This window comes from Neoarius graeffei, chromosome 24 (genome assembly GCF_027579695.1).
Source record: "Neoarius graeffei isolate fNeoGra1 chromosome 24, fNeoGra1.pri, whole genome shotgun sequence".
NCBI lineage: Eukaryota > Metazoa > Chordata > Actinopteri > Siluriformes > Ariidae > Neoarius > Neoarius graeffei.
In genome coordinates, this window is record NC_083592.1 from 2,771,428 (window position 1) to 2,787,239 (window position 15,812).

Below are 15,812 nucleotides of genomic sequence, written 5' to 3' on the forward strand. Positions count from 1 at the left end.
CCCAGACAGACAAATTGTGGCCTGCCTGTCAGATAATCTGTAATCTAGGAGACAATGTAGATGTTGACACTCATCACCTGCAGTGTCTCCCCCAGTAGCAGTGGTTGAATGGTGTTAAAAGCACTGGAGAAAGCAAAGAATGGGATTCTTACAGTGCTGCCACCACCATCCAAATATGAATGAGCTTGCTGCAGCAGGTAGATGACTGCATCGTCAACTCCCAAATGGGGCTGATAGGCAACCTGTAGAGTGTCCAGCAGTGCCCTCACCTGCAGCCTCAGGTGGGCAAAATCCAGGCTCTCCAGCACCTTCATCATGTAAGATGTGAGGGCAACTGGTCGATAGTCCTTAATGTCCGATGGAGTCGACTTCCTTGGGAATGGAACTAGGCAGGACGTTTTCCAAAGCACTGGTATTCTTTCCTGACTCAAGCTCAGGTTGTAACGGTGTGGTAGGACAGGAGACAGCTGGCCGTCACAGGCCCTCAGGATCCTGGGGCTGATACCATCAGGCCCTGCAGCCTTTCACTGGTGGAGTCTCTCCAGCTGTCTTCTAACCTGACCTGTAGTCATAGTCATGTGGGGGAGGGTGCTGGTGTCTTCAGTGGAGGAGAAAGAGAGGTCCCACACAGGAAATCTCACCACAGGGGAGGGAGGGGGGGAGAGATGGAAGCATTTGGGGCAGTGGGCGTCTGGATGTGTGGAGGAAATAACGGAGGGCTGTGAGCTAAACCTGTTGAAGAAACAGTTCAGCTTGTTTGCTCTCTCTTGGCTGTCTGTCTCTTGCCTTACACCCAGTGATCTGCTTCATTCCAGTCCACACATCCCTTACATTGTTCTGTTGGAGTTTGGCCTCCAGCTTCCTCCTGTAAATGTCTTTACACCCCCTGAGTTTCTCTCAGATTTCATGCTGCACCCTCCTCAGTCCTTCTCTGTCTCCAGACCTGAACTCATTATTATTATTATTCAGAAGTGCTTTCAGGTCATTGGTGCTCTATGGCTTGTTGTTAGGGAAGCAGTGTACAATCCAGGTTGGCATGGTGGTGTGTTCACAGGATCTGATGTATTCTGTGATGCAGTCTGTCATGTTGTTGATGTCCTCCCCATGTGGCTCACAGAGTACATCCCAGTCTGTTGACTCACAGCAGTCCTGCAATGCCTCAGCAGCCTCCTGCCTCCACCTACTCATGATTAAAATCCCTGGTGATAACTGTAAAGAAACTGGGATGTTGAGTCTGTACCTTAGCAACAGTGGAACTGATGACCTCACAGGTTACTGCTGCATCAACTGATTGAGGAATGTAAACAGTGATGACAATGGAAGATGTGAATTCCCAAAGCAAATAATAGGGATGCATCCCCATAGCAAGCAGTTCAATGTCTGGGTTACAGAGTCATTCCTTTCCAAGCACATGTCCAGAATTACACCACCTCTCACTCACATACAGTGCAATCCCTCCTTACCGCTTCTTACTGCTGCTGGTAATGTCCCTGTCTGCCCAAACAGTAAAACCAGGTACCACCATGCTGTGGTCTGGGATATGCGAGTGCAGCCATGTCTCAGTCAAACAAAAAACACTGCACTCACGGTATTCCCACTGGGTCTTAATCAGTGCCACGAGCTTGTCTGTCTTACTCCTCAGAGACCTCACGTTCCTTGTGATAATCCCTGGAACAGCAGGTCTATAGCTCCTCTTCTTTGCTTTCAGCTGAACTCCAGCTCTGCAACCCCAGCGTCTCCTCCGCAGCTCCGCCGGGATCTCAGGCCTCACTCCAGGCAGCAGCACAGGTTTATGCAGTGCAATCAGCTGGTCATGTATGTAAACTCATACTCTCATCTTTGCATCTGTTACCCTCCATTGCCAGGAGCAACAAAAATATCACAAAAACTGGGAGAAGAATTCTGAAACAAAAAGTAGCCATTGTCTTACAGTATTTTTGTGAGAATGCAGACACTTACAGATGTATGCATGGAGGAAGACAGATTGCAGAAGGTCAACAAAGCCAAATTGAAGGACAAGAATTGGTGTCAGTAAACTAGTGAGGGTCGGGCTATCAGTGAACAATGTAACGTGGGAAAGACAGAGCGAGAAACGAGAAGAAAGTAGCAAGGGTCAGGAATGTAATAGGCAGTCAGGAAAGATACAAGGCTTGGTATGAACTGAGAGCAGAACGATACTTCACAAAGGTGTCTTCTTCTTCTTCTTCTGGTTTATTGGCGGTTGGCAAGCAACTTTTAGATGTGCATTACCGCCATCTTCTGAAAGGGAGTGTGGGTCTGGATCTACGCTACTCTACACTCAAAGGGGAAAAAAAAAAAAAAAAAAGAATACTAAAATAAAATTAAAAAATAAATAAAGGGAAATATAAACAAATAAGCAAAGGGAGTGTTGCCTACAATCTCCACAGAAGACCTGTTTCCTTCAAAAAGGTAAACAAATATATAAAACATGGCTCTCCTGTCTGCCTTAGAAGTACTTCACTTAGCTTTAGGGGAACTTTCACTCCTTCAAGACATTTACTTAGTTCCTGTCTCTCATCCAGATATCTAGTACATGACTCTACCACATGCTCTGGAGTTTCAGGGTTGCCACAGTCACTGCATTTGCCATCTACATGTTTCTTTATTAGAAACATTATGTTGTTCAGACCTGTATGGCCAATTCTCATTCTAGAAATGATATCCTCCTCCTGTGTACTCCTATGTGTACTTCGTCCCCTTCCCACTGTTTTCTGAATATTATACAGATGTCTACCTGTGTGTCCCTTATCCCATAGTTCCTGCCACTTCTGCCTAATTTTGACTTTAGTTATACATTTCATTTCCGCCTTACTGTACTTTATGTGCATCTCTACTCCAGGTTGGTCTACTGCTTTCTTGGCATGCTGGTCTGCCAGTTCATTACCTGTAACTCCAATGTGTGCAGGCACCCACATCAGTGTTACACTGACCCCTGACCTTTGCAGCCTGCTTACCATCTGAATGATATCTATTATGATATCCTGTCTTGACTGTGATTGTACATTTTTGATGCTGTGCAGAGCTGAAGTAGAATCAGTAGCAATCACAATATTCCCTGGAACAGATCTATTACTGTCCACCCAAGACAGTGCTAATAATATAGCCACCAGTTCTGCTGTGTACACAGCCAGGTTGTCGCTCAGTCTTTGCAAAACAGTCACTTTTAATTTTGGAATTACAAATGCAGCGCCCACTTGACTATCCTTCTTTGATGCATCTGTATAGACAATATAGCTGTCCCCATAGTAATTCTGTATGTACCATTCAGCATAATACTTGTCCACTTCTACCTCCTCTCTTGCCTCCAGAAGGCCAAGGTCAACTAAAGGCAATTGTAGGGTCCACCAAGGAGTCGCAGCAAATGGAACAGTAGGACATACAGGTAAGTCTCTGATCTCTACTTCTCTTGCCATTTCTCCTATAACCCATCCAAAGCTTCTAACTCTGTCATTTCTCCTCTCTTGGCAATCCATTAGTGATTGCAGGCCTATGTGACCTTCCTGGTGCCCCATAAGATTAGCCCAGTACACCAAAGACAGCTGATCCCTCCTTAGATGTAAAGGCATCTCCCCCAACTCTACCTGCATGGCCGCCACTGGAGAGGTTTTAATAGCTCCCATGCATATTCGCAAGGCTTGATACTGTACCAGGTCTAGTTTTTTTTAGTATAGATTCAGCCGCAGACCTATAAGCTACGCATCCATAGTCCAGCACTGACCTTCACAAAGGTATGTTTGTGAAGGGAGCTTATATGGAGGGACAGTTGATTGAGGAAATGGAAGCCAGCTGTGATTCAGTAGGCAGGAGACAGAGGGTGCTGTGTGTTCTGGGAATTGTAGTTTGGAGGGTCCATGTTTGTAGTTTACTGATTCTCAGCAGGTTTACTGACAGAGCCCCCCGACTTGGCCTCCTCTTTGTCTTGAATTGAGGATCTTGTTGACCTGGTAGATGAGCTCTCCCTCAAGATTGAGTGAAGGGTGTTCTTGGGTCGGTGTGTTGCTGGCAAGGGGTCCTGGGATGGCAGGTTTTAGGTGCAAGACATGGAATGTGGGTGATACTCAGCTGTGAGGAGGAAGTTTGAGACAGTATGATACTTCGTTGATGTGACGCAAGACTTTAAATGGCCTGATGTATCGTGGCTGGAGCTTTCAACAGGTGTTGGTCTCCCATAGATTTTTAGTGGCCACTCATACTTTGTCACCAGGGAGGAAGTCAGGAATCTCTTCTCTACGCTTATCTGCATATACCTTGTATTTGGTGCAGACTGATTCTAGTCGCTGGTGAACCTCCTCCCAGATGGTCTGACTGTGGTTGAACCAGTCTTTGATGGCTTGTACCTGGCTGGGCATGTCGTCCCAGGGAAACAAGGGCAGTTGGTAGCTGAGTATGCACTGAAATGGTGTCAGTTGGGTGGCAGAGTGTTTCAGCGAGTTTTGTGCATACTCTGTCCAGAGCAGGAAGCGTGCCCAGTCCCCGATTGCGCATGCAATGAATCCTAAGAAAGCAGCCAATTTCCTGGTTTGCTTTCTCTACTTGACCATTGGACTGGGGGTGATAGCTGGACGTGAGGCTCACGGATACTCCCAACCTCTCCATGAAACTTGTCCAAAACCTTGAAATGAATTGGGGTCCCTGGTCACTAACTATGTCTTCGGGGATGCCATAGTACCTGAAGACTTGCTGGAACAAGAGCTCCATGGTTTGAGAGTCTGTGGGGATATCTGACAATGGGATAAGTTTCAAGGCTTTCAAAAATCTGTCTATGGTTACCATTATTGTGGTGTTGTCTTGAGAGGGAGGGAGATCAATGATAAAGTCGATCGCCAGGTGTGACCACAACCTTTGGGGAATAGGTAGTGGGCATAGTTTACCAGCAGGAGGGCTCTCGAAACCTTTGCTTGAGTGCATTCGGAGCAGGAGGCGATGACCTGGTTGAGTTCCGACAGCATGTTTTCCCACCAGTACCTGTTTCTTAACATCTGGTGCATGCACTGGCTATTCGGATGTTCCGTGGTAGAAGATGCATGTGCCCAGGTGATGAGTTTGCTGCAAAGATGTTTCGGCACATAGAGAAGGCCAGGTGGGAGGTGAACCGGCAGAGTTTGAGGCTGTGATTTATTCATTTCCTTGTCCAGTTCCCAGGTGATGGATTGCACAAAACACTGTGGCAGGATGATGGAATGTGAACCTGTGTCGTGGTGAGATGGCCCAAATGCCCTGGATAAAGCATCTGCCTTGATATTTTTGGAACCTGGATGGAATGAAATGGTGAAGTCAAAGTGTGTGAAGAATAGTGCCCACCTGGCCTGATGTGGATTAAATATTTTGGCTTTTCTGACATTCTAGATTTTTCCCTCTAACCAATGCCGCCACTCTTCAAGAGCTAGTTTTATAGCAAGCACTTCTCTATTTCCTACATCATAATTCCTTTCTGCTGAAGTTAGTTTCTTTGAAAAGAAGGCTACTGGGTGTAGCTTCTGTTTCTCCCCGAAATGTTGGGACAAGATGACCCTTACTCCAGTGTCAGACACATCAACCTCTATGATGAATGGTTTTGTAGGGTCAGGATGCTGGAGTATTGGGGGTGAAGTGAAGGCTTGCTTTAGCCGGTCGAAGGCATCCTCTGCCTCTGGGTTCCAATGTAAGCCCTTGGGACCTTTCTTCAGCAGAGTGGTTAGAGGGACTGCCAGTGTGCTGAAGTTTCAGATGAACCGGTGGTAAAAATTTGCAGAGCCTAAGAAGCATTGAAGATCTTTGATAGATCTGGGTGTTGGCCAGGATGTTACAGCTGAGATCTTAAATGAGTCCATGCTTACTCCTTTGGCACTGATATAGCCCAAAAAGGAGATCCTGCTTTGATGGAAATCACACTTCTCAGCCTTCACATAGAGGTTGTTATCCAGTAGTCGCCTGAGGACTGCTCTGACGTGTTCCTGGTGACGATGGACATCTGAGGAGTATATCAGGATGTCATCAATGTAAGCAATGACATATTTGCCCAGCATGTCCCGTAGCATGCCATTGATGAAACACTGGAACACGCTGGGTGCCAAAGAAAGGCCATAAGGCATGGCCCAGTATTCAAAGTGTCCAGCAGTAGTGCTGAAAGTGGTTTTCCACTCGTCACCCCTTTTGATCCGGATCAGGTTGTATGCACTGCACAGGTCAAGTTTAGAGAAGATTCTAGCAGACTGAAGTTGTTCCAGAGGTGCTGGAACCAGGGGAAAAGGATAAGCATACTTGACAGTGACCTGATTTAAACCTCTGTAATCTATGCAGGGCCTCAGTCCGCCCCCACATTTCTCCACAGAAAAGAAACCAGCCAATGCGGGAGATTTGGACAGGCAGATATATCCCTGTTTAAGGACCTCCTGAATGTACTCCTCCATGGCAGCATGTTCCTTTTGGCACAGGGGATAAATGTGACCTCGGGGCGGAGACATACCTGGTAGTAAGTCAATGGTGCAGTTGTGAGGCCTGTGTGGTGGTAGCCTGCAGGCTTTCCCCTTACTGAAGACTTCGGAGAAGTCCTGAAAGCAGTCAGGAATGTTGTCCATGGAGTCAGGTTAAGGACTTTCTACAGAGGTGGAGGATACCCGGACCTGAGGATGAGAGGGACAGCTCTGGAAACATGCAGGTGACCACTGGAGAATTTCCTTGTTTTGCCAAGAAATGAGAGGGTCATGAAGTTGTAGCCAGGGATATCCCAGAATAATATCATGGTTAACGGCTGTCATAACGTAGAGAAAGATGAGCTCCTTATGTAATGCTCCTACTTGGATCTGTACAAGTTGGGTGCGTAAGGTGACCAGCCCATCACCTATGGGTCCTCCATCGATGGTATGAATGCTGAGTGTACTGTGCAGAGGGGTGATAGGCAGGTTGAGGTTCTGCATGATGGTTTTATTGATAAAGTTCCCCTCTGCCCCTGAATCAATGAAAGCAGATATGACGTGAATGGAGGATGCAACTTTTAGTAACACTGCTATCTGGAAGGACTTCGAGGAGAGCTTTCTCACCAGACTTGTAGCTCATATGGGTTTCTCTGCTGGGTTTTCACAGGCTGGTCAGATCGGACAGTTCCAGATGTTATGTTCGGAGCTCCCGCAGTAGAAACACAACCCCTCCTTGCATCGTCTAGTGCGCTCAGTACGGGTTATCCTAGTGCGTGAGACCTCCATGGGTGCGCTGTCCTCCAACAGCTGAGCAGTCCTGGCACAATCATGAATGGAGGGTCGGTGCTTTAACAATTGGTCAAGACGGATGGCTAAATCTATGAGGGAGTCAAGAGAGAGGTTCTCATCTCTACAGGTCAGTTTGCTGATGATTTCAGGACGTAGACCTTGGCAAAAAGACTGCTTTCAGGGCTGGGTCATTCCATCCATTGGCGGCTGCTAGCGTCCTGAAGTCCAGGGCATATTCGGCAACACTACAATTACCTTGAGAACTGGCGAGTAGGTTCTCTCCAACCTCTATCCCCTCAGGTTCGTGGTCAAACACTCTCTTGAATAGAGAGAGGAACCGTTTGTAAGACTTAGTTTGCTCACCATCCTTGTTCCAGATAGCAGTAGCCCAGTGGAGTGATTTGCCAGTGAGAAAAGGCAGAAATTTAGCGATTTTATGCTCATCTGATAAGTTTGGCATGGTGGTGAAATACATAGAACATTGCAGTAAGAAACCTTTACATGCAATGATGTCTCCAGCAAACTTCTCCAGAGTGGGGAGTTGCAACACCAGGCTAGGAGGGCCTGCGACATCAAAGTTGCGAGCTGTGTCATTCGGGTGTTGAGATCAGTGAGCATCTGCTGATGTTCTCCTAGCAAACGCCCCCATGTGTTTAAAGCAGTCAGTTTGGAATCCTCCGCTACATCCATGTTGGTGAAATATCCTGTGAGAATGCAGGCACTTACAGATGTATGTGTAAAGGAAGACAGATTGTAGAAGGTCAACAAAGCCAAATCGAAGGACGAGAATCAGTGTCGGTAAACTAGCGAGGGTCGGGCGATCAGCGAACAATGTAACGTGGGAAAGACAGAGCGAAAAACAAGAAGAAAGTAGCAAGGGCCAGGAATGTAATAGGCAGTCAGAAAAGATACAAGGCTTGGTATGAACTGAGAGCAGAACAATACTTCACAAAGGTGTGTTTGTGAAGGGAGCTTATATGGAGGGGCAGTTGATTGAGGAAATGGAAGCCAGCTGTGATTCAGTAGGCAGGAGACAAAGGGGGCTGTGTGTTCTGGGAATTGTAGTTCGGAGGGTCCATGCTTGTAGTTTGCTGATTCTCAGCAGGTTTACTGACAGACAATCTGTGATAAGTGGCTTTAAGGATCACACACAAATATGGACAGAAGTAACAAAAAAAATACAAAAAAACTAAAAAACAAAACAAAAAAAATCATATGGGAGCTGCTGCAACAGGCTGCCACCTAGCACAGTGCCATCTTGACTAGTGAGTTTACCTTTTTTAATTAAACTGAATTAACCCTTTTTGAGTTGACCTTTTTGAATTAAGTTATGAAAAAAATGAGCTTTTTCCATGATATTCTAATTTTTGAGATGCACTTGTATAATGCTTAGGTTAAAAAAAAAAAACAACCCTTTGTCACACTGGTTAAGTGTTGCACAACCACTTGGACAGCCTGATAGTCTGCTTCAGCCAGTCTTGCTAGTCTTTATGTCAAATGACCCAGAAGACAGCTCATAAATCAAGAACCATGTCCTTATTGCTGTCCACCACATCAGCTAAGATCAAAGACTGTGTGAATATAGACTGCACCTCAGCTATGTACTCTCATTCCCTCTGACTTGCTGTTATGCCACTTTACATGTTCTTGCCTTTTATATTTGCATTTTGTTTTGCAATGGTTTCTAGCAGTTTTGCATTTAGGTTTAGTTGTGCAAATTCACAGTTTTTGGTCTGTCTTGTCAATTTCACCACAAGTAGTGTAATGTCACTTTTAAATATAGCATTGTAATGAAAAGATATAGCACCAAGCTTCTTGGACATATAGGCATTACCCTTCAGATTGATGACACTTGACCAAATCTGCTCACATCTCTCTTTTAAAGCCCAGCTAAATGGGAAATGACATGTCCAAGACTTAGTCTGGTCTCCACTCGTTGACAAAACAGATACCGGTCCTTGATAGCTGGAAAATAGAGCAGAAATAAATATATTTAAATTCTCAAAATTATAAACTAATCTAAATCATAGTAAGTCCCATGATTTAATACATACAAAAACATACACAATGCATTCATAAATATGTATGTCACATATTTATAACAGCATTGACCATGGGACTAGTTAGAGTTCAGTAAGATGCTGGAATGAATTAACTAATCTCTCTCTCTCTCTCTCTCTCTCTCTCTCTCTATCTATCTCACACACATACACCCCTCATTGAGTTTAAGATCAAAAGATGGATACAAGTTTAAAATAGATCAGAATTTCAGCTTTCCTTTCCTGATGATCATTCCAATTTTAAATGTCAAGAATTTCAAGAAAGCACATTCTGTCTTGATTAAGAACTGATAATACTGACGTAGTGACTGGAATGTGCAGCAGATCCCACTGATCCTCCTGAAATACATTCAGCCACAAATCAGCCTTTTCCGAAGGCTGATCATTGATCAGATTATCCAGGTTATTGTTTCCATCAATGACTGCCAGAATGTGGGCTAGGGCTGAGGCTACACTGTCCTCCAGATAAACCCACAGAACATGTCTGAAAAACAAATCTTCTTATTTTTATACAAGTATTTCATTCTTCTTCATCTTCCTCTTATCATAGGTTTAATTAAAGTTATTTGTAATCTGTTTATTTACCTAAATGAGCTGCCTTCAGCAACAAAGTGATCAGTAAGTGCTTGAGCAACAACCCAATTCTCTTTTCCCTTCATTTTCTCCTGCTCTGAAAGAAAACGCACTATCCTCCTTTCCAGTGATTTCATGAAAGCATCAGACACTGTTGAAAACAAATGAATTAATGTGCACATTTAGTCATCATACTGCATGAAATAAGATATTAAGTGCACTGCAGTAAACTAGGGTCAAGCTCTAGTGCTTGAACAACATAAATGATAAAGAAATACATGATGGCAGCTGCTTACAACTTCCTGTTTATAAAGGGCACCATTAAATGTCATATAGCACTGCATTACTAATGCAAATTTTCAATTATTCAGTAAAGGAATATTGTTTAAAGTGGAATTCTCACCAGTGTATTTCTTTTGCAGCAGCCCATGTAGAATTTCTACACGTTTTGTTGCTCTCTGAGTGTTATCTGCTTTGTCACGCAGCTGCAAGATACCCTTCTGTAAGGACTTCTTCATTAGCAAGTGTGTGTCAACCAAGAGATCCTGCAATGGAAAATTAGGATTAAACATATCTCATCTCATTATCTCTAGCTGCTTTATCCTTCTACAGGGTCTCAGGCAAGCTGGAGCCTATCCCAGCTGACTACGGGCGAAAGGCGGGGTACACCCTGGACAAGTTGCCAGGTCATCACAGGGCTGACACATAGACACAGACAACCATTCACACTCACACCTACAGTCAATTTAGAGTCACCAGTTAACCTAACCTGCATGTCTTTGGACTGTGGGGGAAACCGGAGCACCCGGAGGAAACCCACGCGGACACGGGGAGAACATGCAAACTCCACACAGAAAGGCCCTCGCTGGCCACGGGGCTCGAACCCAGACCTTCTTGCTGTGAGGCGACAGCGCTAACCACTACACCACCGTGCCGCCCAGGATTAAACATATATTAATAAAAAAAGAGCATCTTAGAGAGACATTACATTACACTAATGGCATGTAGCAGACACTCTTATCCAAAGCAACATACAATAGACCCAGGGCAGTCTGGGGAGCAGTAGGGGGTTAGGTGCCTTGCTCAAGGGCACTTCAGCCATTCCTGCTGGTCCAGGGAATCAAACCTGTGACCTTTTAGCTTCAAAGCTGTTTCTCTAACCATTAGGCCATGGCTTCCCCTCGGAGCCTCTTAAAAGTAAAGATGGGCAGAGGTTCACCTATCTGCAAAAAAACTGCATTAACAATTTGTGGAAAAATTTCAGAATAATGTTCCTCAACATAAAATTGCAAAGACTTTTTGAATATCTCATCATCTACAGTATATAATATATTCAAAAGATTCTGAGAATCTGGAGAAATCTCTGTGTGCAAGGGACAAGGCTGAAAATCAGTATTGGATGCCTTTGATCTTCAGGCCTTCAGGTAGCACTGCAGTAAAAGCTGGTATAATTCTGTAATAGAAATCACTGTATGGGCTCAGGAATACTTCAGAAAACCATTGTCTGTGAAAACAGTTTGCTGTGCCATCCACAAATGCAGGTTCAAGCTATATCATGCAAAGAAGAAGCCATACGTGAACATGACCCAGAAGTGCTGCCATCTTCTCTGGGCCAAAACTCATTTGAAATGGGCCGAAGTGGAAAACTGTTCTGTGGTCAAACAAATTGAAATTTGAAGTTCTTTTTAGAAAATCATGGACACCACGTCCTCCAGGCTAAAGAGGAGAGGGACCATCCAGCTTGTTATCAGTGCACAGTTCAAAAGCAGCATGTGTGATGGTATGAGGGGGCATTAGTGCACATGACATGGCCAGTGGCGCAGATACGTTTTTTGAACTGGGGGGGACAAAGCTGCCAGCAAAACCAACCCCACCCCCACCCCCAACATGTGGCTGGGCTACATGTGTGTGTAAAGTGTAAACCAGTGCATCCTGACTTTCTAACTATGCCTGTGTGTTGCGTGAGCGGCAGTCAGTGAACAACTCTTCGCAAAGTTTCCTTATGAAACAATATGCTCGCTGAAATTATGGCAGGGAACGCCAGATTAAACATTAAAACTGCCTTCTGAGCACTGTACCTACAGGCTACCACCGAAAGGAGGCGGCTACCAGAAAGGCATCTCTACTCCGTATGATTTTACTTTCACTACGACATTACTTTGAACAGACTATCAAAAAATTGCAAGGTGATATGATAAAGTAAGGCACAGTTTACTTACAGTCGTTGTTTTTGAAAAAACGATGCAATCGTTTTCTGCCTTTTCGGTTTGGCACCCTTCATCATGCCGTGTTGGGGTCCTGAACTAGGAGCTGTCCCCGATATGCCTGTCAAACTTGTTGTGGGTAACCATAGCAACCAAGCTCGAGCTCGCAACCTGTGCAGTCTGCGCAGCTCAACCAACCGAATATCAGTCTTTGTTTTGTTTTATGTGAGTTGTTGCAACTATGTATACACTGCTGTGCACCTCAATAAACCGAATGGTAATTAGTCTTTTGATTTTTCCGTGAGGTTTGCCTTATGCAAAGAAAGACAGCATAGACGTTTTTTCCCCCCTATAAGTGGGGGGGACCGAACGAGGTGAACTTAAATCTGGGTGGGACGAATGCCACCCGTCCCACCCTCTATCTGTGCCCGTGGACATGGGTAGCTTGTACATCTGGGAAGGCATCATTAATGCTGAACGATATATACACGTTTCAGAGCAATATGCTGCCATCCAGATGACATATTTTTCTGGAAATGCCTTACATATTTCAGCAAGACAATGCCAAACTGCATACTCCATCTATTACAACAGCATGGCTTCATAGTAGAAGAGTACAGGTGCTAAAATGGCCTGCCTGCAGTCCAGACCTTTCACCAATTGAAAACATTTGGCACATCATGAAATGAAAAATATGACAAAGAAGACCCTGAACTGTTGATCAGCTAGAATCCTATATTAGGCAAGAATGGGACAACATTTCTCTTCGAAAACTACAGCAATTGGTCTCCTCAGTTCCCAAACATTTACAGAGTGTTGGTAAAAGTAGAAGTGATGCAACACAGTGGTAAACACACCCCTGTCCCAACTTTTTTTGAGATGTGTTACTGTCATCAAATTCAAAATTACCTTGTTTTTTCTTAAAATTGTAGATTTTCTCAGTTTAAACATTTGATATGTTGTCTATGTTCTATTGTGAAAATATGTGTTTGAGATTTGCAAATCATTGCATTCTGTCTTTATTTCAATCAATCAATCAAATTTTATTTATATAGCCCTTTACAATAACCAAAAGGTACCCAAAGTGCTTTACATCGAAGCCATAAAACATAACACTAAAACACAAAACGCATAAAAACACAGGTTTTGACTGCGGAAGGTGCCACAGTGCTGCAGGTTATTAAAAGCCTTTCAGAAGTACATACAATAGAACAGACGAAACAAAGTACCCCTCAAAAACAAGACTCCCCTAGTCAGGATTGAACGCCAATCTAAAAAAGTGGGTCTTCAACTTCGATTTATTTACATTTTACACAGCATTCCAACTTTTTTGGAATTGGGGTTGCATGAAAGATTACTGGAGACTAATTCAACAAGTGTTTCCAGGCAAAACAAACCTCACCCGGCAGCACTTATTTTATACCTATATGTTGATAATGGTAATATTTCTCAATCATCAGCTGTCAGGTTATAGTTCTATGAAAATCTATGACCTTGAGTTTGACATTTCAAAGTCATTCAAGGTCAAAAGTCATGGCAGCAACTGAAAGCCCATATGGGACTTCTTATATGTTGATAATAGTAAACATCTGGCTATCATTAACCATTTTAACCCCCACAGTTCAAAGACATGCGGTTAGGTTAATATGGGATGGCCTTGGGCTGAGGTGCCCTTGAGCGAAGCACCTAACTCCCAACTGCTCCCTGGGTGCTGTTAGCATGGCTACCCACTGCTCTGGGTATGTGTGTGTGCTCATTGCTCACATGTGTGTGGATGTGTGTGTTCACTGCTTCAGATGGGTTAAATGCAGAGAGGAATTTCACAAGTGTGTGATGAATAAAGTTGTTGTTGTTGTTCTTCTTCTTTAAAGTTATAGCCCTTTGAAAACCCATGACCATCAGTTTGACCTTTCAAGGTCACTCAAGGGCAAAGATCATGGTGCCAAATGAAAGGCCATATGGGAGTTCCTATATGCTCATAATAGTAAACATCTGTCTATCGGCAACCACTTTTGAGTTATAATGGAAAATGTTATTTTGACCGAAAGGTTGACCTTTCTGGTGACCTTGACCTTCACCTTGACCTGATTACCCCCAAAGTTTAATCAGGTAATCTATGGACCATTGCCCACCTACCCTGAAAATTTGAAGTCAATCGGTTCAACCGTCTAGACGCTAGATTGTTAACAGATACACAAACAAAAAGTCATGCAGAGCATGATACTTGCGAAGATCACAAAGAAACAAAGCAAAATCTAACAAAATGTCCCAGACTACAATGTGCCCCGAGTCCACTGGTACCACTCACTGGGCTGTACCCTTGTTTATTCTGGTAATTATGATGTTCACAAAGTAGTACCCGTCAGCTCGATTTTCATTATATTTTAAGTGTTTTTCGTGATGTTCAAACTAAGTCATATTTGAGTCAAGGTCAAATGTCTCATTTGGGTGTACAACTACAATGTTCCCTGAGTCCATTGGTACCACTCACTAGGCTGTACCATTGTTCCTTTTGGTAGTTATAGTGTTCACAAAGTGTGATGGATAGATGGATGGACAGACGGACAGACAGATGGACAGACAGAATAATTTGTTGCTGGGTGACGTGAGTGTGCAAGGTCTCTGGGGTTCTCCTGTAAAAAGAGTGGTCTGTGATTTCTTTTGTCATTAAACGGGTAGGAATTGCTCTTTTGACAAAAAAAAAATCACCAATCTCTTGTTCATTTGGGGATGCCTCTGTACTATTTTCAACAATAGTATGGAAAGCTGTGAGAGGCACCTAGTAGACTTTGTGTGGATAAATGAGTGATGTGTACCTGAGAAGTGGATGCAGATAGAGAACAATGTTAAATTAGAAAGTTGTTTGGTATTGTTCGCTGAACAATTTGAGCCAAACCATGTTTTCCTGTGATGTTTCTGGGCTGAGTTATGAAAGGTCGGCTGATTTTAACCTTTGTGTCCTCTTGACCTTAACCTTGACCTTTCTCCTCCAAACTCACAGGATCAATTCAGATGATGATGCTCTGTTGACACACCAAGTTTGATCAATCTACTCCTGATATCTCCAAAGTTATAAAGGAATCGTATTTTTTGGTGGGAAATTTTATTATAATGGGAACTCGATAGAATATGACGTGATTTTTTGTGATGTCATTATCAAGTTCGCTCAAGATTTTAGTCTATCAATCAAAAGGGGTTTTAATGCAGAACCTAGAAAAAAATTCATCAAATTCTGAGTTCAAGTTTCTGAGTTACAGGCACTTAAATGTTGGCACTAAAAACTGGTACTGTAACCTTGACCTTTTGACCCCAAATTTTGCATATGACCTTAGAATTAGGCCCAGAATGCTAATTCATGGTCAGAGTATTGATATCAAATTGATAAATACGTTTGTGAGGTCAAGATCAAATCTGTCAAAAATCTTGCAAAATTTGACCTCATTTTTTGACCTCAAGATGACATCATAGGTAAAACATCAATGGTGTACTCGAAAGGGATTCAAAAATGCTTTCCAACACCACCAGTCCCATCTCAAATGAATGCTGGTTTGGAAGTTAGAGCCAATTAGGTGTTTTTATAAGATTTGACCTTGGTGACCTTGACCTTTGACTTTGACCCACCAAAAACTAGTGATGTCTTTGTGTGATCCTAATGAGTTGTCCTGTGCATTTTAGTTAAGATTGGTCAAGAAATAATGATGCTAGAGCACCAACAAGCAAACAAACAAACAAACAAACAAACAAACAAACAAACGGACAAACCAACATGC

At 43.5% G+C, this 15,812-nt stretch overlaps 1 protein-coding gene across 7 annotated transcripts in view; it reads right to left on the bottom strand.

Annotated features, from left to right (window-relative positions):
• The window catches only part of LOC132872736 (E3 ubiquitin-protein ligase rnf213-alpha-like), a 281,839-nt gene that overhangs the window by 57,587 nt on the left and 208,440 nt on the right, over positions 1-15,812 (bottom strand). For all 7 annotated transcript variants that reach the window (XM_060907787.1, XM_060907788.1, XM_060907785.1 and 4 more), the window contains 4 exons: positions 10,242-10,383; positions 9,851-9,989; positions 9,567-9,749; positions 9,040-9,170 (listed from right to left, as the gene is read on the bottom strand). In XM_060907787.1, coding sequence (XP_060763770.1) covers positions 9,040-9,170; positions 9,567-9,749; positions 9,851-9,989; positions 10,242-10,383 — 595 coding nt within the window. The remainder of the gene's footprint in view (positions 1-9,039; positions 9,171-9,566; positions 9,750-9,850; positions 9,990-10,241; positions 10,384-15,812) is intronic.